Below are 18,386 nucleotides of genomic sequence, written 5' to 3' on the forward strand. Positions count from 1 at the left end.
AAAGATTTGATGAATTTATGATGGCTCAGGTGTGATTCACTACAATAGGGCCCCACAGCACACTGGATTCCAGTTAAATGAAATACCACAACACTGGATATTGTTCAGATAAATTTAAGAACTTGCACATAAAGCAAAACACTGGAGGTGACTGACGTGCGCATTTTACGCGCATGCGTATTAAGTCGCGTTGCGCCGGCGGACAGACGGGGGAGGGAGTCTTAAACGGTGGCATTGTTGTGTGTGGACACGGATAAGGTTAGGTGGGATTTACCCTGGATAACCTTTTCCGGCTTAGTGTAAACGGGGCCTTAGTCTGACTTCACCTCTCAAAATACTGTAATTTATGTCACCACATAGACACGGCTGGAGATACTATACAGAAACACACTTGCACACTACTGGTCATTGAGTCCCTTCAACAGTGTACAAAAAGGTCTATTTTTCGGCGCATTTAACATTCAATAAACCCATATGAGCAATTAAAACATACGAGAATTGTATAAAACAAATGAAACATAAAAAAATAAAGAAATACAATATTTGAACTCACAATTTGTAGCACCCATCCGACGCCGCATAAGCCAGTGGTATTGTCGTAGTTGGTTGATTCGTAAGAAAGTGGCGAGCAAACCATTTCGCCGCCATTGTCGTGCCAAAATGTGATTGCCTTCCAAAAGTGTATTTCCCGCTTGCTAAACCTGCATTGCTTGGCTTCGTCTGTCCACAGCGGATTACTAGGTGTAGGACAAACACTTAATCTTCGTGGTTATTGTACCGGTGAGTTTTCTGTGGCTGTCTATGGCTCGTATGGCTACAGTGCCTCTTCTTGTTTTCGCAACTTGTGATTGGATACTCACTTAGGACTCCCAAGTGAGTATCCAATCACAGCGTGAGGCCAGCTAGAAGGCCTTACTGACAACAAGTCTTGATCTGATTGGCTATCGCAATTGTCTATCAACTCTACGTGTCCGTTCACTTACAGTGCACAGACGCATTGTTGATTCTGAAGGCCCCGGGCAGATTTTGTGCAGCATGGCAACATGAGATAGCTGAATTCTGATTGGATACAAACTCTAATCTAAAAACAACAGCATTGGAAGGAGCATAATATGACATGAAGAGAATATGAATACTTTTAGATATTTAGGGAAAGTAAAAGAAAAAAATACTTTTATCTTTAATTGGAAACGGCGTGGCGTTGTGGGGAGAGTGGCCGTGCAAGCAACCTGGTTCGATCCCCACCTTCTACCAACCACGTCACGTCCGTTGTTTCCTTGAGCAAGACACTTCACCCTTGCTCCTGATGGGTCGTGGTTAGTGCCTTGCATGGCAGCTCCCGCCATCAATGTGTGAATGTGTGTGAATGTGGAAATAGTGTCAAAGCGCTTTGAGTACCTTGAAGGTAGAAAAGCGCTATACAAGTATAACCCATTTACCATTTATAATTATGATCATGATTTCTGGTTATGTTAGACCAGCAGAGAAGGCCTTGCTGGCTCTGATGGCCCACCACTGACAAAAGGTCACAGTTCAGATTCAGAGTTTATCAGCTCACTTGGTGTCGCTAATGTAAACATGCTAACCAAATTCCGGATGCATATTATCTCATACAGTGATTCTTAAACTGTGGTATGGTGGTGGGCTCCATCCTGTGGTACGCCAAAGAATCACTTGATTAAATATTCATACGTAGTGTTACTGTTCAAACTGTGTGTAATGTTACAGTGGCCCAAAATAATAAATATACTTGTTAAATAAAACATCTGCCTTGTTTTAATAAATATTTCGGCTTACTACGCTCCTGTATGTTAATGTTGGTCATTATGGTGGTACTTGGAGAGCGAAGTGTTTACTAAGGGGGTACTTGGTGAGAAAAGTTTTGAGAACCACTCATCTAGTAAATATGCGCATCTCGTGAAAGTGTGTAACAGTGGTCATCCTGCACAGTCCAGCTCTCACGGACAAACACGAATCCCCACTGATTGAGAGTTAAGTTGAATAGCGCTTGCCAGCCAGCTAAAAGCCACAGGCTGTTCTGTGCAGCTATAAGGGTAGGAGAGTGAGGTTTACACAACGATTCTCGCACCACCGCACTTGCTGGCATCCGTTACACCCACTCCCACCCCCTCTCTCATCAAGTCACGCCACCATTGTAACAGTAGTCATCCTGCGCAGTCCAGTCCTGCGCACAGACGCCAGGCTCAAACCGGTGACCACACATTCCCACTGATAAAGAGTGACGTCAAGCTGAACTTGCCAATGAGCTACAAGTCACAGAACTCGCTGTCAAGTGGTGCTCTCAAGAAAACACAACGCACTATCGCACAGCCACAGCAGCTAGCACCCGTTACAAGTGTGCAGGTAGAAGTTCATGTTTACGAGACTTAGCATTTGTGTTAAAAGCCTGCAGTTATAACTGTATCCTAGAATGGTGCATATCAGTTAAATGTTGATGACTGTATGGCGTATAACTGCATATTTTTATTGGAATTTTGGCTATCGTTCACAATCCTTATGTGAGACAAGAAGACACTTTTTTTTTTTTTCCGCTTTCTAACATAAAAATTCAAAGCAGCTAATGGGAGCAATACATTCTACCTCTAAATCACTTTAAAAATGCATTAAAAAACCATCAACAATACTTCATTTACGTTCCGTGACCTGTATAATAACCAAGCTGTTGTGAAATGTTTATTGTAAGAGCAAACACTGAGGAACTATTTTTCTAGCGTAGTAACACATCGGCATGCTTCAGTATTAGCCGTAGAAGCTAACTACAGCAAGCGATAAGCTAGCTTCTACGTCAACAAGAAACGCGTTTGAGTTTGTAATGCACAACACTGAGATACGACACCAATTTGTACTGACTGAAAAACATGAACAATCATATTACAGTATCTGTAAAGTATTAGCCCACATTTCATGTTTTGTTTGTACACAGCTGAGCGAGCCAGACAGCGTATGTACTGTGATTGTATTAACACGCATAACGTGCTGCGTGTATTATATTCGATATTATAGTGACTCACTCGATGGACAGTTGTTCGTCTGGTCCGGCTGACCGGGGACGTTTCCTGTTAATTTTTGGGAAGCAATCCATTCATGTCAAAATAGCTTGGCTCCAAGTTCGATATTTATAGCGTCAAAATCGCTTTCACTTCACTCTCTCGGATTCCGTCTGCTCCAACGTCTCACTCGTCCTTCGTGCTTAGACTTAGACAAACTTTATTGATCCACACAGTAGCTCAGTTACAAAGGATGGAAAGTGTAAGGATGGAAATAATAATGCAGGTATAGAGTAGACTAAAAATGTACCGTAGTAGCAATATAAAATATAACATATTTAATATTTACATATTATATATTAGGGATGTAACGGTACACAAAAATTTCGGTTCGGTACGTACCTCGGTTTAGAGGTCACTGTTCGGTTCATTTTTTGTACAGTAAGAAAACAACAAAATGTACTTTTTTTGGGTTATTTATTTACCAAATTTGCAAAAATCTTCCACCAAAAATATTTTTCTTTGTGGAATATTTGATGTGAAGTAATCGGAACCTTGGATAGGTCAATAATTCATAATAACATTGATTTTGATTCAATATTATGTTTTGAGCAATGACAGTTTGAAAGAAAAAAAAAAGAGCTTTGGTTTATTAGTCAACATTGCAACTTTTTCTAAATTACATTTAACCTTTAAGCTTTTTTATTTCACTTTTGTTATGTTTTTGTTTATTTTAATAGTATTTTTAGAATGTGCCGTGGGCCTTTAAAACATTAGCTGTGGGCAGCAAATGGCCTCCGGGGCACACTTTTGACACCCCTGCTATAGATAATAAAAAATTAAATCTGATAAATCTATGGATAAAAAGCAGAGCCTGGCGACGCATGCGCGTTTATCCTAACTCTCGCTCTCTCTGTCTCTGCCCCTCCCTCACGAATGCTGCTGCGTGCACAATTTGTTTTGTTTTTAACCCCTTCTTAACCCTGAACGTACATTGAAAGTACACGCAACCCTAACTCAAAATGCCGGACATTTGAGGCATTTAAGAAACTCCGCCCGGACAGCCCCACAAAAGAGGACATGTCCGGTGAAAAGAAGACGTATGGTCAGTCTATCGTAGCCCGGTCGCTGCTTATGTAACAAACAGTTCAGGGTGTCCCAAGTTACCGGGGAGTGTTAGGTAAGGAGGAGGAGTTTTGTCCCTCCAGAGTTGCCGTAGGGCTGTGACGTAAGAGGTCTATGTGTGTGGTTGTGGAAGGAAGTGTGTGAAGTTTTACATTAAAGAAGCGGTGGCTACCGAACCTGCTCTAATGTCTCCCGTTTATAATTTTATTATATAAGTACACCGTATAGGCGAACCCAGGACACTCGGCTACACTAGGATGCCGTGTGTTGTGCCTCGGTGTGCATTGTTTTCACAACGTGCGGTACGCTACTTAATATGTCCATGTGGAAACTCGTTCGGTACACCCCCGTACCGAACCGAAACCCCCGTACCGAAACGGTTCAATACAAATACACGTACCGTTACACCCCTATTATATATACAGTATATAATATGTACTGATATATTATTTTATTATATTATATTCTTATATAATATATACAATATAGAACATATCCCAATTTCCATGTACAATATTACAGTATATGTAACAGCTGCAGCAAAAAAAAAAAAGGGCAGCATAAAATAAAGAGTAGATCCAGCAGAAAATATACATTATAGACAAACAGAGGTAGCTAACATAGATAATTGTTGACAGATTTCATCTATTGCTGTATGGCGAGTGATTATACAACTGGATGGAGTGTGGAATAAAGGAGTTCTTGAATCACTGTGGGAACAAGCTGAAGGAGCCTGTTGGAATATGAGCTCCGCTGTCCCTCAATTGTCTGGTGGAGTGGGTGGGCAGAATTTTCCATGATGGTGAGCAGTTTGTCCAGTGCCCTCCTGTCCCTCACTGACACAAACGCCTCCAACTGCGTGCCAATAGTTTGGCCGGCTTTCCGGATCAGTTTGTCAATCCGGTTTAAGTCCCTGTTGCTGGTGCTGCTCCCCCCAACAAATCACTGCAAATTACAGGGTACTCGCCACAACAGACTGATAAAAGATCTCCAACAGCACATTAAAGGACCTAAGCTTCCTCAGGAAAAAGAGTCTGCTCATGCCCTTCTTGTATGCAGCTTTGCTGTTGTCCATCCAGTCTAGTCTGCTGTTCAAGTGGACTCCCAGGTACTTCTACTGCCCCACTAGTGCCACCTCCCGGCCCTGGATCTTGATGGGCTCCACAGGGGTCGTTCTCTCCTTGAAGTCGATGACCAGCTCCTTGGTCTTGTCCACGTTAAGGAGCAGATGGTTCGCCTGAGACCACTCCACAAAGTCAGCGATCAGTGTCCTGTACTCCAATTCCTGTCCCTCTCCGATATGCCGATACTGCTTGCTTCTACAAGCGGCAGTATATTTAGCTTCAAAAGTATAAAGAAGTGAATCCTCATTTATCCAAAAATAATCTTCTTTGTTGTCTTTTACCAAGTCTGTCATGATTAGAACACACTCGTGTTTCATTCCGGAAGTAGGAACACATATTTTTTTACCAGAAGTCAAGACGTGTGCTGCTATGGAAACAGAAATCAATGCGAGGAAGAAATCAGTCCCAGAAATGATTAAGATGATCAAAATACGGTAAATATTGAACATAATACATATTGTTATCTGTCGCCATGGAGGCGAGTATATTATTCATAACATAATATATATATCAATATATATTAATATTATACTTGCACTGTGTATACAAAACGTTGCTAGAGGGTTTTGAAGTTGTTTTAGAGGGCTTTGAAGGCTCCAACGGTGACTCCTATTAGCCGCATCTTTCAATCGTTTTTAAAAAAATCATCTTTAAAACCTTTAACAAAAAAAACAAAAACGTATTCTTGTCTCTCATAATGATTGTGAACGACAGACAAAATTCCTAAAACAGTGCAGTTCTCCTTTTAGCATGCAACTTTTTTATTTGCTATGGTTTAGCTAAACTGTACAAATTGGTTCACACACTTATCTATACTATACTAAATCAGTATAATGTATACTGTATCTTGTTGATATAATGACTGCCTGACTATATGTAGTCTCCATTTTAGGATGGCGGGAGTGTTCGACATCGACTTGGATACTGAAGACGTCTCTGACGCAGAGGTCTGTCTTCAACACTTTTTCTCAAGTTTACTCTTCCATACTTTACCAAATACATAACAATTTGCTACCATTACTTTGTTTTCATGTTTGGGCTTTTTGTGCCATATCTATAGGATGAGATTTGTGACGGCACTGTGACAGAGCCTGAGAAGTGAGTCCAATTTGTCATTATGATTAAAAACAGATACTAAATTGAATTTAACTCCTTTGTTTTTATTGCACAATAATGATGAGATTTGGATACAACCATATACCAACATTTCTAAAAGTTACAATTCCTGGAAAAGTAATATGCATTAAGATAATGCATTCAATCAGAATGTAGAGTGCTCTGGGCAATTTGCGTCTTAAGTGCTGAAAAATTGACACAGAATGCATATTGCGGAAGTCACTCTTCTTCTACGTTTGTTCCATCATCCAGTGTACCGAAAGAGGAGGTGGTCCTGACCAGTGAAAGTGTGAACAGAGACAGTGAGAGAGTTGGACCTGACTGCTTTGAGCTTCTCACTGTGCTTGGAAAAGGTGCATATGGCAAGGTAAGTTCGTATACCTGCCAACATGGGCATTTCACCATATAGGACATTTCCCAGGAAAATTGGTTTAAATAAGGGATTTTAATTTCCATCACAAATCACTGTTAAATCAATTAGGAAATCAAAACATACTACATGCAATAAACTGCATTTGAACCTATGTCCCTTCGCTCTTTTATCAACTCTTGACAGTCAGCTCCTTTAGTTACAGGGTTGTACGGTATACCGGTACTAATACTATACTGCCATTGAAAAACACTGGTATTTATTTTTCATGGACATTATGACACGCCGTGGTGACGTTGCCTGTAATAAGAGGCTCGGCGCATATATGAGTCAACGCATGCACAGAACACTTGCAGTGTGAATATTAGAGGAGGAGAATGGATGTATTTTGACTTAAAACTAACAATAAAGGTGAAGATTTAAACACTGAAGCACCGATCTACTAGTGGTGTTTAAAACATAGTAGTGGCTAACATTCCTCTACAGTGTTTTAGCTAGTTCTAAATCACTAATCCTCGCCTCCATGATGTTTCATACAAGTATCATCTCTGCAGGACGAGGAATGGCTAAGCATGCTTCACTACACAACGTAGGAAGATACAATAGCTAACCGCGAACAGCAAGCTAGCTAGCTGAATTTAAACAAATGGATGAATCTATACAAATATCAACTGTAACGATACTATGTACAAGAGCAGTACCGTATTTTTCGGACTATAAGTCGCAGTTTTTTTCATAGTTTGGCCGGGGGTGCGACTTATGTGTGAAATTATTAACACATTACCGTAAAATATCAAATAATATTATTTAGCTCATTTACGTAAGAGACTAGACGTATAAAATTTCATGGGATTTAGCGATTAGGAGTGACAGATTGTTTGGTAAACGTATAGCATGTTCTATATGTTATAGTTATTTGAATGACTCTTACCATAATATGTTACGTTAACATACCAGGCACGTTCTCAGTTGGTTATTTATGCCTCATATAACGTACACTTATTCAGCCTGTTGTTCACTATTCTTTATTTATTTTAAATTGCCTTTCAAATGTCTATTCTTGGTGTTGGATTTTATCAAATAAATTTCCCCCAAAAATGCGACTTATACTCCAGTGCGACTTATATATGTTTTTTTCCTTCTTTATTATGCATTTTCGGCCGGTGCGACTTATACTCCGGAGCGACTTATACGCCGAAAAATACGGTATATAGTCGATACTACAATGATTCGATCAATATTTTTTTTATCATGTCACACAATCCTCTTGTAATTTTTTTATTGTTTATAAACTCAAGAAATTTGTCCAAGGACCCAGGATAACTTTAATTATGACCAATATATGGCCCGTAACTATTTGGTATTGGATCTATAACCAAAATTGTTGTATCACCCAAACGTACCGTATTTTTCAAACTATAAGGCGCACTTAAAATCCTTTAATTTTCTCAAAAATCGACCGTCCGCCTTGTAACCCGGTGCGCCTAAATTACGGAATCATTCAGGTTGTTCTTACCGACCTCGAAGGAATTTAATTGGTACATGGTATCCAGCGCCCCCCGCGACCCCGAAGGGAATAAGCGGTAGGAAATGGATGGATGGATGGTATAATAAGTGTGACCAGTAGATGGTAGTCACACATAAGAGATACGTGTAGACTGCAATTTGACGCCAGTAAACAACACCAAAACTTTAAATGTTCCATTGAAAATAAAGAACATTACACACGGCACTCAAAAATCTGTCAACATGTTTTAGTATGACTTTGAAGCCGCACCGCTTGATGGATTGTCGGCCCATTACGGCTATCGAAGTCAGAGATACAAGTATTGCTATGGTGTGTGTATAAGGACCACAAAATGGCACCCATTAGCAGACATATTATCTGGTGTTTTGTTTCACAATATTATGCAAAACCAACTTTTCTTACCTTCTGGTACTGGCTGATGTGTATTTGAGTTATGCATAAGGCCTGAAAATTTGCGCATGTCCGCCACTGTAGTCCGTGCCAATGGTGTAGTCGATAAGCTTCTTCTTGCTATGGGGCATTCACCCTCTGCTGTTGCCATTTCTAATATAAAGTAGCGTAAAGTTCTAACTTATATCTCACTATGGAAGCGCTAAAAACTACCAGTGTAGTGAGTGGGTTTACATAATTCACCCACGGAACTTTAGTCATTACAGAGTTTCGGTTGGATGGGTTTTCACGGCACACATTTCCGGTGTTGTTGTTGCACTAGTGAGCCACGGCTTAGGAGATGCTGCTCCGTTATTGATTTAAGTAAAGTCTGAATGTCATTATAACAGTTAGCTCCGTATTTAGACACTTCTTCCACTCGCGTCCTTGCACGCTACACTGCTACAACAAAGATGATGGGGAGAAGACGCTGTCGAAGGTGAGCCACGTAACTAAGACCGCCCACAAAACGGCGATTTAGGAAGCGACTGTCAGAAAGCGACTTGAAGATGATCTGTAAAACATAATCTATGCAACATTTTGACCAAAGAACCACCATTACATGTTATGTAGACCACAAGGAAGTCTTTTCAATTTAGAAAAAAAATAAATAATATGACTCCTTTATTGCGCCCTATATGAAAAAAGATTAAAAATAGACCATTAATCAGCAGTGCGCCTTATAATCCGGTGCGCCCTATGGTCTGGAAAATACGGTCAATAGATATTTAACATCTTAAAGTGTATTTGTTTCCTAGTTGGAAAAATTATGTCGGACATTGTCTCTTTGTTTGTTGCCATCACGTGATCATGAAGGCATTTTTGCTCGTTCGTCCATGTTGAAAATTACACAATATGTCACTGCATGCGTCAGCAGGCAACTTAGGAGCTTGTATAACCTGTTTGCTTACTTGCGACTAAAAGAGAAGTTTTCTAGTATGTGTGCTATGTTATTTATTGCCAAAAATTCTTATTTAATTGCAACAGGAAACATATGTTTAATGTATCATAAGATTTTCTGTTAAAATAAAGCCAATAATGCTTTTTTTGTGCTCCTTTTTATTTTGAAAAGTGTTGAAATACATTTTAGTACTGGTACAGATGCCAAATAATAACACAATTTAGTCATATTGCTTATTAATATAAGTCTTCCTTGTGAGGAACTTTATAATATTGCATAAATGCGATGAGGTGTTGACTTGTCCAGGGTGTACTCCGCCTTACGCCCAAATGCAGCTGGGATAGGCGCCAGCAACCCCCGTGACCCCGAGAGGGACAAGCGTTAGAAAATAGATGGATGGATGGATGGAAAATAAAAACAATTCTGGGCTACTTTACAGAGCTTATAGTTGAGAAATCTTTCAAGCTGGCTTATTTCATTTCTCCCTCATGTTACAGACAGTATAAGGAAGTGTTAGCCACTGCCTGCTCTTCTTTAGTTAAAGACAAGAAAGGTGTTTATTTGTCAACATATTCACACAAAGTTTAGATTTTTGGCCGCAATGTCTTTTCCATCGTCTTAACGTCCAGTCAACTCTCTCGTGTTTGATTGATTGAATTACGTAACATGGAACTCGTCGTGTTGCATGCGTCAAACCAAATTTGATAATCAAAACTACAACTAAGATACATGTTACACTTGGTAAGACTCAACACAAGACGAGACTAGCACACTCAATTTAATATACAGTAATTATGATACAACAACCTGCTATTGATACAATAACCAATAACATATTTATATCTATATTTTTATTTATTTAGATTTAACCGTATGTTATGCACACTTTTTTTTTCCGGCTTTATTTGGGGCGGCCTTTTAGCAGCAGGAGTCTTTGTAGGGTTTCAAAACAGTCATAGCGATGCTGGCTATCAGGTGGCTAAAAAGTTTTGATTTGTTGAAGCTTGATGTTTTTTCCCCTCCATGTGAAATGTTTGCAGAACATTTGGTGCTGATAGCACACAAAATAAATATCTGGACTGAACAGGTTAAAAGAAACCGTGTTTTGTGATACCTCTTAGAACACCAACACTTTGTGTTTTTGACCTAAAGCCAACATATATTTTCTTTTAGGTTTTTCAGGTGAAAAAAGTTCAAGGTGCCCTGTCAGGAAAAATATTTGCCATGAAAGTTCTGAGAAAGGTAGAATACATCATTTAACATCCTTGAAACAAGAAAACAATCCATGTTCCTGCCAAACGTTTTGCCTCTTTCTATGTTTAAGGCCAAAATAGTGTGTAACGCTAAAGACACTGCCCATACACGCGCAGAAAGGGAAATCCTGGAGACGGTGAGACATCCTTTCATTGTGGATCTCCTCTACGCCTTCCAGACCGGTGGGAAACTGTACCTCATCTTGGAGTACTTAAGTGGTAAGAGACAGAGGTCCATATTGAAGCAATCCATGCTACTTTGTATGAAGATAAATCTGTTTGTCAGTTTGTCCATTTTAAATATAATTATGGATAAATTGTAAGAAGCAAAGGGGTTGAGAGTAATTTTTAATTGGTCATGAACGTGTTTTTGTCAAAACATGAATCCAAAATATCAAATCAGGTCATGTTTGTAAGTTCCTAAACATTGTACCTGGTAAGACTAGGGATGTCCCGATCTGATATTTGGATCGGATCGGCCGCCGATATTTGCCAAAAAATGCGTACCGGCAAGGCATGGGAAAATGCCGATCCAGATCCAATTTTTTAAAAAAACCTCCGGTTCGTGTTTTCCAACGCACCGATTTAAATAATACATTCCACTTTTCTGCAGCTCTCTAATTTCCGTTCCGCATCTTCTAGCACACCTTCAACACATCCACAGGTCTGTGGATTCTCACGCAGTTGCTTTTAGCTACTGGCATTACACGACAGGCTCTTCTCACTCTTTTCTGTGTCTCCCTCTCACAGACAGCAAGCGCACCTTACACACGTCACATACTGTCACGTCATACGTCACATACGTATACGCCCTCCCCGAGCAGAGAGGTAGCAGCATGGCTAACGTTAGCTGTGATGCTAGCGCAGCCGTGCGAGCAACGTTCCCTCTAAGGTGCACGCCTGTGCAATTGCGCACTGCTCAAGCGTCCTCTGCGCATAGCAATTAAATGCCACGCACAAAATCAAATAAAAAAATAAGCGCATTACAATTTTTGACACACGGACACGACAGAGTAAACAGTTTTCGTCATCATTGTTCAAATATTGTAACGTCTGTCGAGACGCTTATCTCCATTCGGTGCCACACGCCCACACCATCAAAATGCAGAGGCAAAAATTTCCACATCAACACCGTATGAAAAAATTAGTGATTTTTTTAGTTGTGATTTCCTTCTCTGCATGAAAGTTTAAAAGTAGCATATATTAATGCAGTATGAAGAAGAATGTTTTAATGTAGACATGCAAGCCTTTTTTGAAAATCAAGACTACATTTCCTGCAAATGGGTGCATTTCTACCCTATGTTTTAACTTTAGATTTATTCTCATATCAAAGTCTTTTGGCTGTCTTTTTGACACTTACATCCGGCGCCCCCCTCCACACCCCGGATTATAAATAATGTAAATAATTCAATGTGATTATCTTGTGTGATGACTGTATTTTGGTGATAGTATATATCTGATAGTGTATATCTGTATCATGAATCAATTTGAGTGGACCCCGACTTAAACAAGTTGAAAAACTTATTCGGGTGTTACCATTTAGTGGTCAATTGTACGGAATATGTACTTCACTGTGCAACCTACTAATAAAAGTCTCAATCAATCAATCAAAACACATAGCATCATCATACTGCTGTGATTATATGCATAAAGTGTTCATTCAAGGCTAAGGCAAAATATCGAGATATATATCGTGTATCGCAATATGGCCTTAAAATATCGCAATATTAAAAAAAGGCCATATCGCCCAGCCCTAGTTCAGTGATGCCATTTCTGTTTGTCATGTATAATTTTGTCTATTTTGTGTTTATCCTTGAATAAACAGGTCAGTTTCTTGTTACCAATGATTGTGTATTATTCAAACTCCCCTAATTCAGCTGGCTAGTTGTTATCAAGAGTACTAAAACCCTTTTCAACATGATTCTGACAACTAAGTAGGCTAAATAACTTTAAACTTTAATACATGCTCGGATAGGCCAGTATCGGTCAGTATCGGTATCGGATCGGAAGTGCAAAAACAATATCGGTATCGGATCGGAAGTGCAAAAACCTGGATCGGGACATCCCTAGGTAAGACACTGCAAATGTAATGAAAACAATGATCTTAAATCTACTTTGAAAAAAGTGAACTCTCACAAAGGTGTATTTCAGTGATAAAAAGGAATGCATGTTATCATTTTTCCTTAAAAAGTTTGTGTTGTGTGACATCACAGAGCTCAGTATATAATGAAAGGTATTGAATGAAAGTAAAACACCCTTGCTATCATAACATTTGGGCATCAATCAAAGTTTTGCGGTAAATACGCAAATACAGACAAACAAATGTGGGAACCAGCTACGGCTGCAGCTATCAAATATTTTGGTTATCGATTTGTTTGATTGATTATTTGATTAATAAAAAAAAAACACAAAACACAATAAACAAACCTTTTTTTTTTTAAATAACTACATCCACATTGAAGTTTAATTTTTTTGTATGTATTAAAAAAAAAAGACACTTGTAGACATAGTTTCCACTGTACCTTTACTGTGTAAAACTGGACTTTTGTAACTTATGTGCATTTGTTATCAGGAGGGGAACTTTTCATGCAATTGGAGAAGGAAGGCATCTTCTTGGAGGACACGGCTTGGTAATAATGCTCTCTTCTTCTTTTGAACATAATGTGGTAGTTTCATGTTTCGCTGTACTAAATTCATTCTGGGCACTGTATAAAATATGAAAAAACCCAGAATGCAACTCAAAAGCATTTTTTGTCTGTTTTAAGAGTTGAGTGTACGGTAATTAGTACATAGAAGTTTAAATCACGATTGTTTTTGTCCTTCACGAATAACAGGTCAAGTCAAAGTTTGATTTTATCATTGTAGTCAAGATATGTAGATGCTATGTTTCTGGCAGGATAATATCAACACCATTGCGTTTGTAATACGAATAGTACGCAGCATCAAAACCTTTGGAATTGTGCACTTGCTTTTGGGTAATAATTTCCAGTCCTTTGATGTTAACAATTTTTATGTCTGCAGTTTCTATCTAGGAGAGATCATATTGGCTCTTGGTCATCTCCACTCCTCTGGAATTATTTACAGAGACCTCAAACCTGAGAACATCATGCTTAATCACCAAGGTAATTGAAAATATGATTTGGCGTCAGGTTAGGATATGCTATAGCCCCGTCAGAAATCTGTTTAGCCTCAGTTATGCGCCCCGTCCCCCAGCATTCTATATGTTTTTAAATATTTGTATTTATTCAAGTTGAAAAACATTGAAAGGTTCACAAGTAGCCATTCTGATCCAATCCAATTTCCGCTTGCCTGCTTGTACTGGCCTGTGTGTGTCAGGGGGAGTGTTTTATTTACTCGCCCGTTAGGCTAGGCTAGCCTAACAATAGTCACACATGTTTGCTGCTGGCTAAGCCAATCGATGCCAGCGGGTCTGATCACTCACCTATGAAACTCATTGCAGCTCGACTTTTCTGCCATTAGCTTTGTCTTGACTGTCTTGCTGCCTTTGCTTGGCGGGAGCTCGCAATGTTTACTGTAACAAATGCACAAAAGGATGTGTCATGTACTATTTTTGTTTTAGATTCCCCAAGGTGATCCGCCACTTCCTTTCACACTCTTTAAAGGGGAACTGCACTTATTTCACAATCATTATGAAAGACAGATGTATTTTTTTAAAATGCATTCTAACTCGTAAATAAAAGTCTGCTTTCTGCGGAGCCAATGGGAGGTCCTCTATTCTGCCCATAAAACCCAATAAAAACATCCAAAATGCCAAAAATACTAACAATAATACCGTATTTTTCGGAGTATAAGTCGCACCGGAGTATAAGTCGCACCTGCCGAAAATGCATAATAAAGAAGGAAAAAAACATATATAAGTCGCACTGGAGTATAAGTCGCATTTTTTGGGGACATTTATTTGATAAAAGCCAACACCAAGAATAGACATTTGAAAGGCAATTTAAAATAAATAAAGAATAGCGAACAACAGGCTGAATAAGTGTACGTTATATGACGCATAAATAACCAACTGAGAACGTGCCTGGTATGTTAACGTAACATATTATGTTAAGAGTCATTCGAATAACTATAACATATAGAACATGCTATACGTTTACCTAACAATCTGTCACTCCTAATCGCTAAATCCCATGAAATCTTATACGTCTAGTCTCTTACGTAAATGAGCTAAATAATATTATTCGATATTTTACGGTAATGTGTTAATAATTTCCTGAGTATAAGTCGCACCCCCGGCCAAATTATGAAAAAAACTGTGACTTGTAGTCCGAAAAATACGGTACTCCATTTACATTTTGTTACTTGTATATTAACTAAGTATTATTGATATTGTTATTATAAGCGCGAACACAGACAAACTATTTATAGCAGCGCCGTGATCACAACCTTGCGTGCCAATGTTGACATGATCGACTGATCAGCTGCGTCCTCGATTCTTTGCTCGTCAAATTTTATTATAGATCATAAATCATGCATCTCACCTTGATAGTAGAAGAACGAGGATGTATTCCGACAAGTTGGTACACTTTGACAGCTAATTTAGACACGGAAATGGTGAGAAAGACACAAAAATGCGGTTGATTCTACCACCCTTTTCATCGCGAGGATTATTCTTCATCTAAACGGGAATATATGAACATTCTTGCAGTTCGTATCCTGATGACAGCAAACATTGCACAGTAAGTGATGTTTTATTATGTTTGTCGGCTCTCAAAGTCTGCAGTGAGTAGAAATCAGTGAGTAGTGGGGTAAAAATGCGAACGTTGTGATGCATTTTTGCTATTATTGCACCGCATATGTTTAAAATGAGCAAAATACATTAATATTAAATGTCGTTATAAATGTGCCCATTACTATATTACATATAATTAAAGCATGTATATGAAAACTTAATCGGAAGTGTTTGGATTTTTTAAGGGGATTTATAGGCAGAATAGGTCGGCTCCGATCTGTAAGTAGACTTTTGATGGCATTTATTTAATATTTAGAATGCATTAAAAAAAAATACATCAGTCGTCTTGTCTTTCATAATGATTGTGAACGATGCAGTTCCCTTTTAAGTGTGTGCCCAATTGGCACAGGGTGTTTGCGCTTCTTGCCGAATCATTTCCAAATAATTTGTGTGTGTGTACACCACAGCCCATGTTGTTAATGTACGGCAATTCATTTTTCTGAAGTTATGATGTTGTGAGCCAAATCTCGTTGCGACAATGCGGTTGCCTTTGTAGCCTATAGGCCAGACCTGGGCATTCTGCGGCCCGTGGGCCGCATCCGGCCCTTTGTGCGACCCTGTCCGGCCCGCGTGAGGCCAATCATAAATTACAAAATAAATTTAAAAAAGTATCTATGTCGAGTGTGCAATACAACGGTGCTGCTTTTGTTTTGAAAAGCGTTATTTGTATTACTTCCGTGTGTACGTATGCGCGTGCGTGATTGTGAGTGAATGTGAACAGCTGCAATCACAAATTACAAAATAAAGTTGAAAAAACATCTATGTCGTGCGCGCAATACAACTATGCTGCTTTTATTTTGAGAAGTGTTATTTATGGGCGTATGTCCGTGTGTAACCTGTAAGTGAAGGTGCACAGCGACAAGTGATGCACGGTTTACACCCGAGACGCTAAAAAGAGAAAAGTTGATGACGAATGCCATGTTTTCAACAAGACATTGACTGCCAAGCAACGTTCCCTGTAAGGTGCGCGCCTGCGCAATTGCGCACTGCTCAAGCGTCCTCTGCGCACAGCAAATATATGCCGCGCACCAAATCAAATCCAATCTGAATTCTAAACAAAATAAACACATTTATTCTGTGTAATTTTGCAATGCAACTCTGAGTGACAGTGACAACAAGTGGCCCTAACGGTGTTCGTCAACACCGTTCAATTGAACACCGTTCAATTATTGTAACGTCTATCGAGATGCTTCGAGGCTAGGAATTATATCGATCACTTTATTGAGCAAAACCGTTTATATTCGGCCATAACCACACCAAAAACATGAGTAAAAAACTTTTATCTCGAAAAACTAGTCATTTTCTGCCGTACAAACCAGGCCAAAACCAACGTGTCATCTGTCACTAACACGCATACCACTAAGCCACTGGTGCGTTTATGGCCACACAAAAAGTCGGACAACTCAAACACCACACAAAGTTACACTATGACTCCTCAGTCATACGTGTGCTTATTTTACTGTCATTTATTATTAATGTTAATTTATTTATATTAATCATGGAATGCTGTTACTAGAGAAAGTTACAGGAATGCACACTTCATCCTATGCTTGTGCAACATGAGGATGTTTAAGTGGAACTAAATGTGATCTCTGAAAGGGGTACAAATGATTTCCAAAGCAGTGCTTTTGGTATAAAGTTAAGTTAGGTTAAATGAAAGTCTTATTATTATTATTATTAATTATTAATTATTATTATTATTAGTATTTATCTTACGCTATATATCAAAAATAATATTGAGCAAAATTTAATTGAAATATTGTCGATGTGGCCCTCCAGCAGTGCTCGGGTTGCTCATGCGGCCCCCGGTAAAAATTAATTGCCCACCCCTGCTATAGGCCTAGTATTAATATCACTATTATTAATTTCTTAAGTTATTATATTGTGATCCGAAACAATTATGTATAGTTGTCTGTTTTGATTGATTATGCATATGGAATAAAAACACTTGTTTCATTTTGGATGTATTGTCTGGGTCTTAGCAGACGCATTTGTGCAGTCCGTTGCTGTATATGTCACCTTTGCATGTGAAACATTTTTGCCATCATTGCTTGTGTGAGGCATAACTGTTTTTTGATTAATATTCTTTGGTCAAATTCAGTTAAAACTACTTTTATATTGAACATGCTTGTGCTGTGTATCACAACTGCTTGTATTAAACAAACGAGAAGCAACCGCACGCATCAGTCGAGCCTTTTTGTGTTTGGCGTACATGCATACATTTTTCAGATTTATTACAATCAACAGATATGTATATTTTTTAAATGAGAAGGTATAGCTTTACATCTCTACTTCCTGTTACTTCATTGTAGACGGCGTGGCTCGGTTGGGAGAGCGGCCGTGCCAGCAACCTGAGGGTTCCTGGTTCGATCCCCAGCTTCCGCCATCCTAGTCACGTCTGTTGTGTCCTTGGGCAAGACACTTCACCCTTGCTCTTGATGGGTCGTGGTTAGGGCCTTGCATGGCAGCTCCCGCCATCAGTGTGTGAATGTGTGTGTGAATGTGGACATAGTGTCAAAGCGCTTTTGAGTAACTTGAAGGTAGAAAAAGCTATAAAAGTATAACCCATTTACAATGTTTAGTCAGGGCTAATCTTATATTAATAATTTAATTTAATGTCAATGATTAAACTTGAGTTCACTGTGAGTCTAATTTGTCTTATTATTTAAAGGGCACATCAAGCTAACTGACTTTGGTCTCTGCAAGGAGTCAATTCATGATGGAAGCATCACGCACACATTCTGTGGCACAATAGAGTACATGTGAGTAATGCTGCACA

General features: G+C 39.0%; 1 protein-coding gene across 1 annotated transcript in view; it reads left to right on the forward strand.

Moving 5' to 3' along the window:
* Nucleotides 1-18,386, forward strand: part of LOC133634125 (ribosomal protein S6 kinase beta-2-like) — a 37,550-nt gene that overhangs the window by 2,850 nt on the left and 16,314 nt on the right. Inside the window, exons 2-9 of the mRNA XM_062027154.1 lie at nt 6,150-6,204; nt 6,318-6,355; nt 6,626-6,740; nt 10,775-10,843; nt 10,926-11,073; nt 13,427-13,484; nt 13,876-13,976; nt 18,279-18,369. Of these exons, the coding sequence (XP_061883138.1) occupies nt 6,151-6,204; nt 6,318-6,355; nt 6,626-6,740; nt 10,775-10,843; nt 10,926-11,073; nt 13,427-13,484; nt 13,876-13,976; nt 18,279-18,369 (674 nt within the window). The 5' untranslated portion in view covers nt 6,150. The remainder of the gene's footprint in view (nt 1-6,149; nt 6,205-6,317; nt 6,356-6,625; nt 6,741-10,774; nt 10,844-10,925; nt 11,074-13,426; nt 13,485-13,875; nt 13,977-18,278; nt 18,370-18,386) is intronic.

This window comes from Entelurus aequoreus, linkage group LG18 (assembly GCF_033978785.1).
Source record: "Entelurus aequoreus isolate RoL-2023_Sb linkage group LG18, RoL_Eaeq_v1.1, whole genome shotgun sequence".
NCBI lineage: Eukaryota > Metazoa > Chordata > Actinopteri > Syngnathiformes > Syngnathidae > Entelurus > Entelurus aequoreus.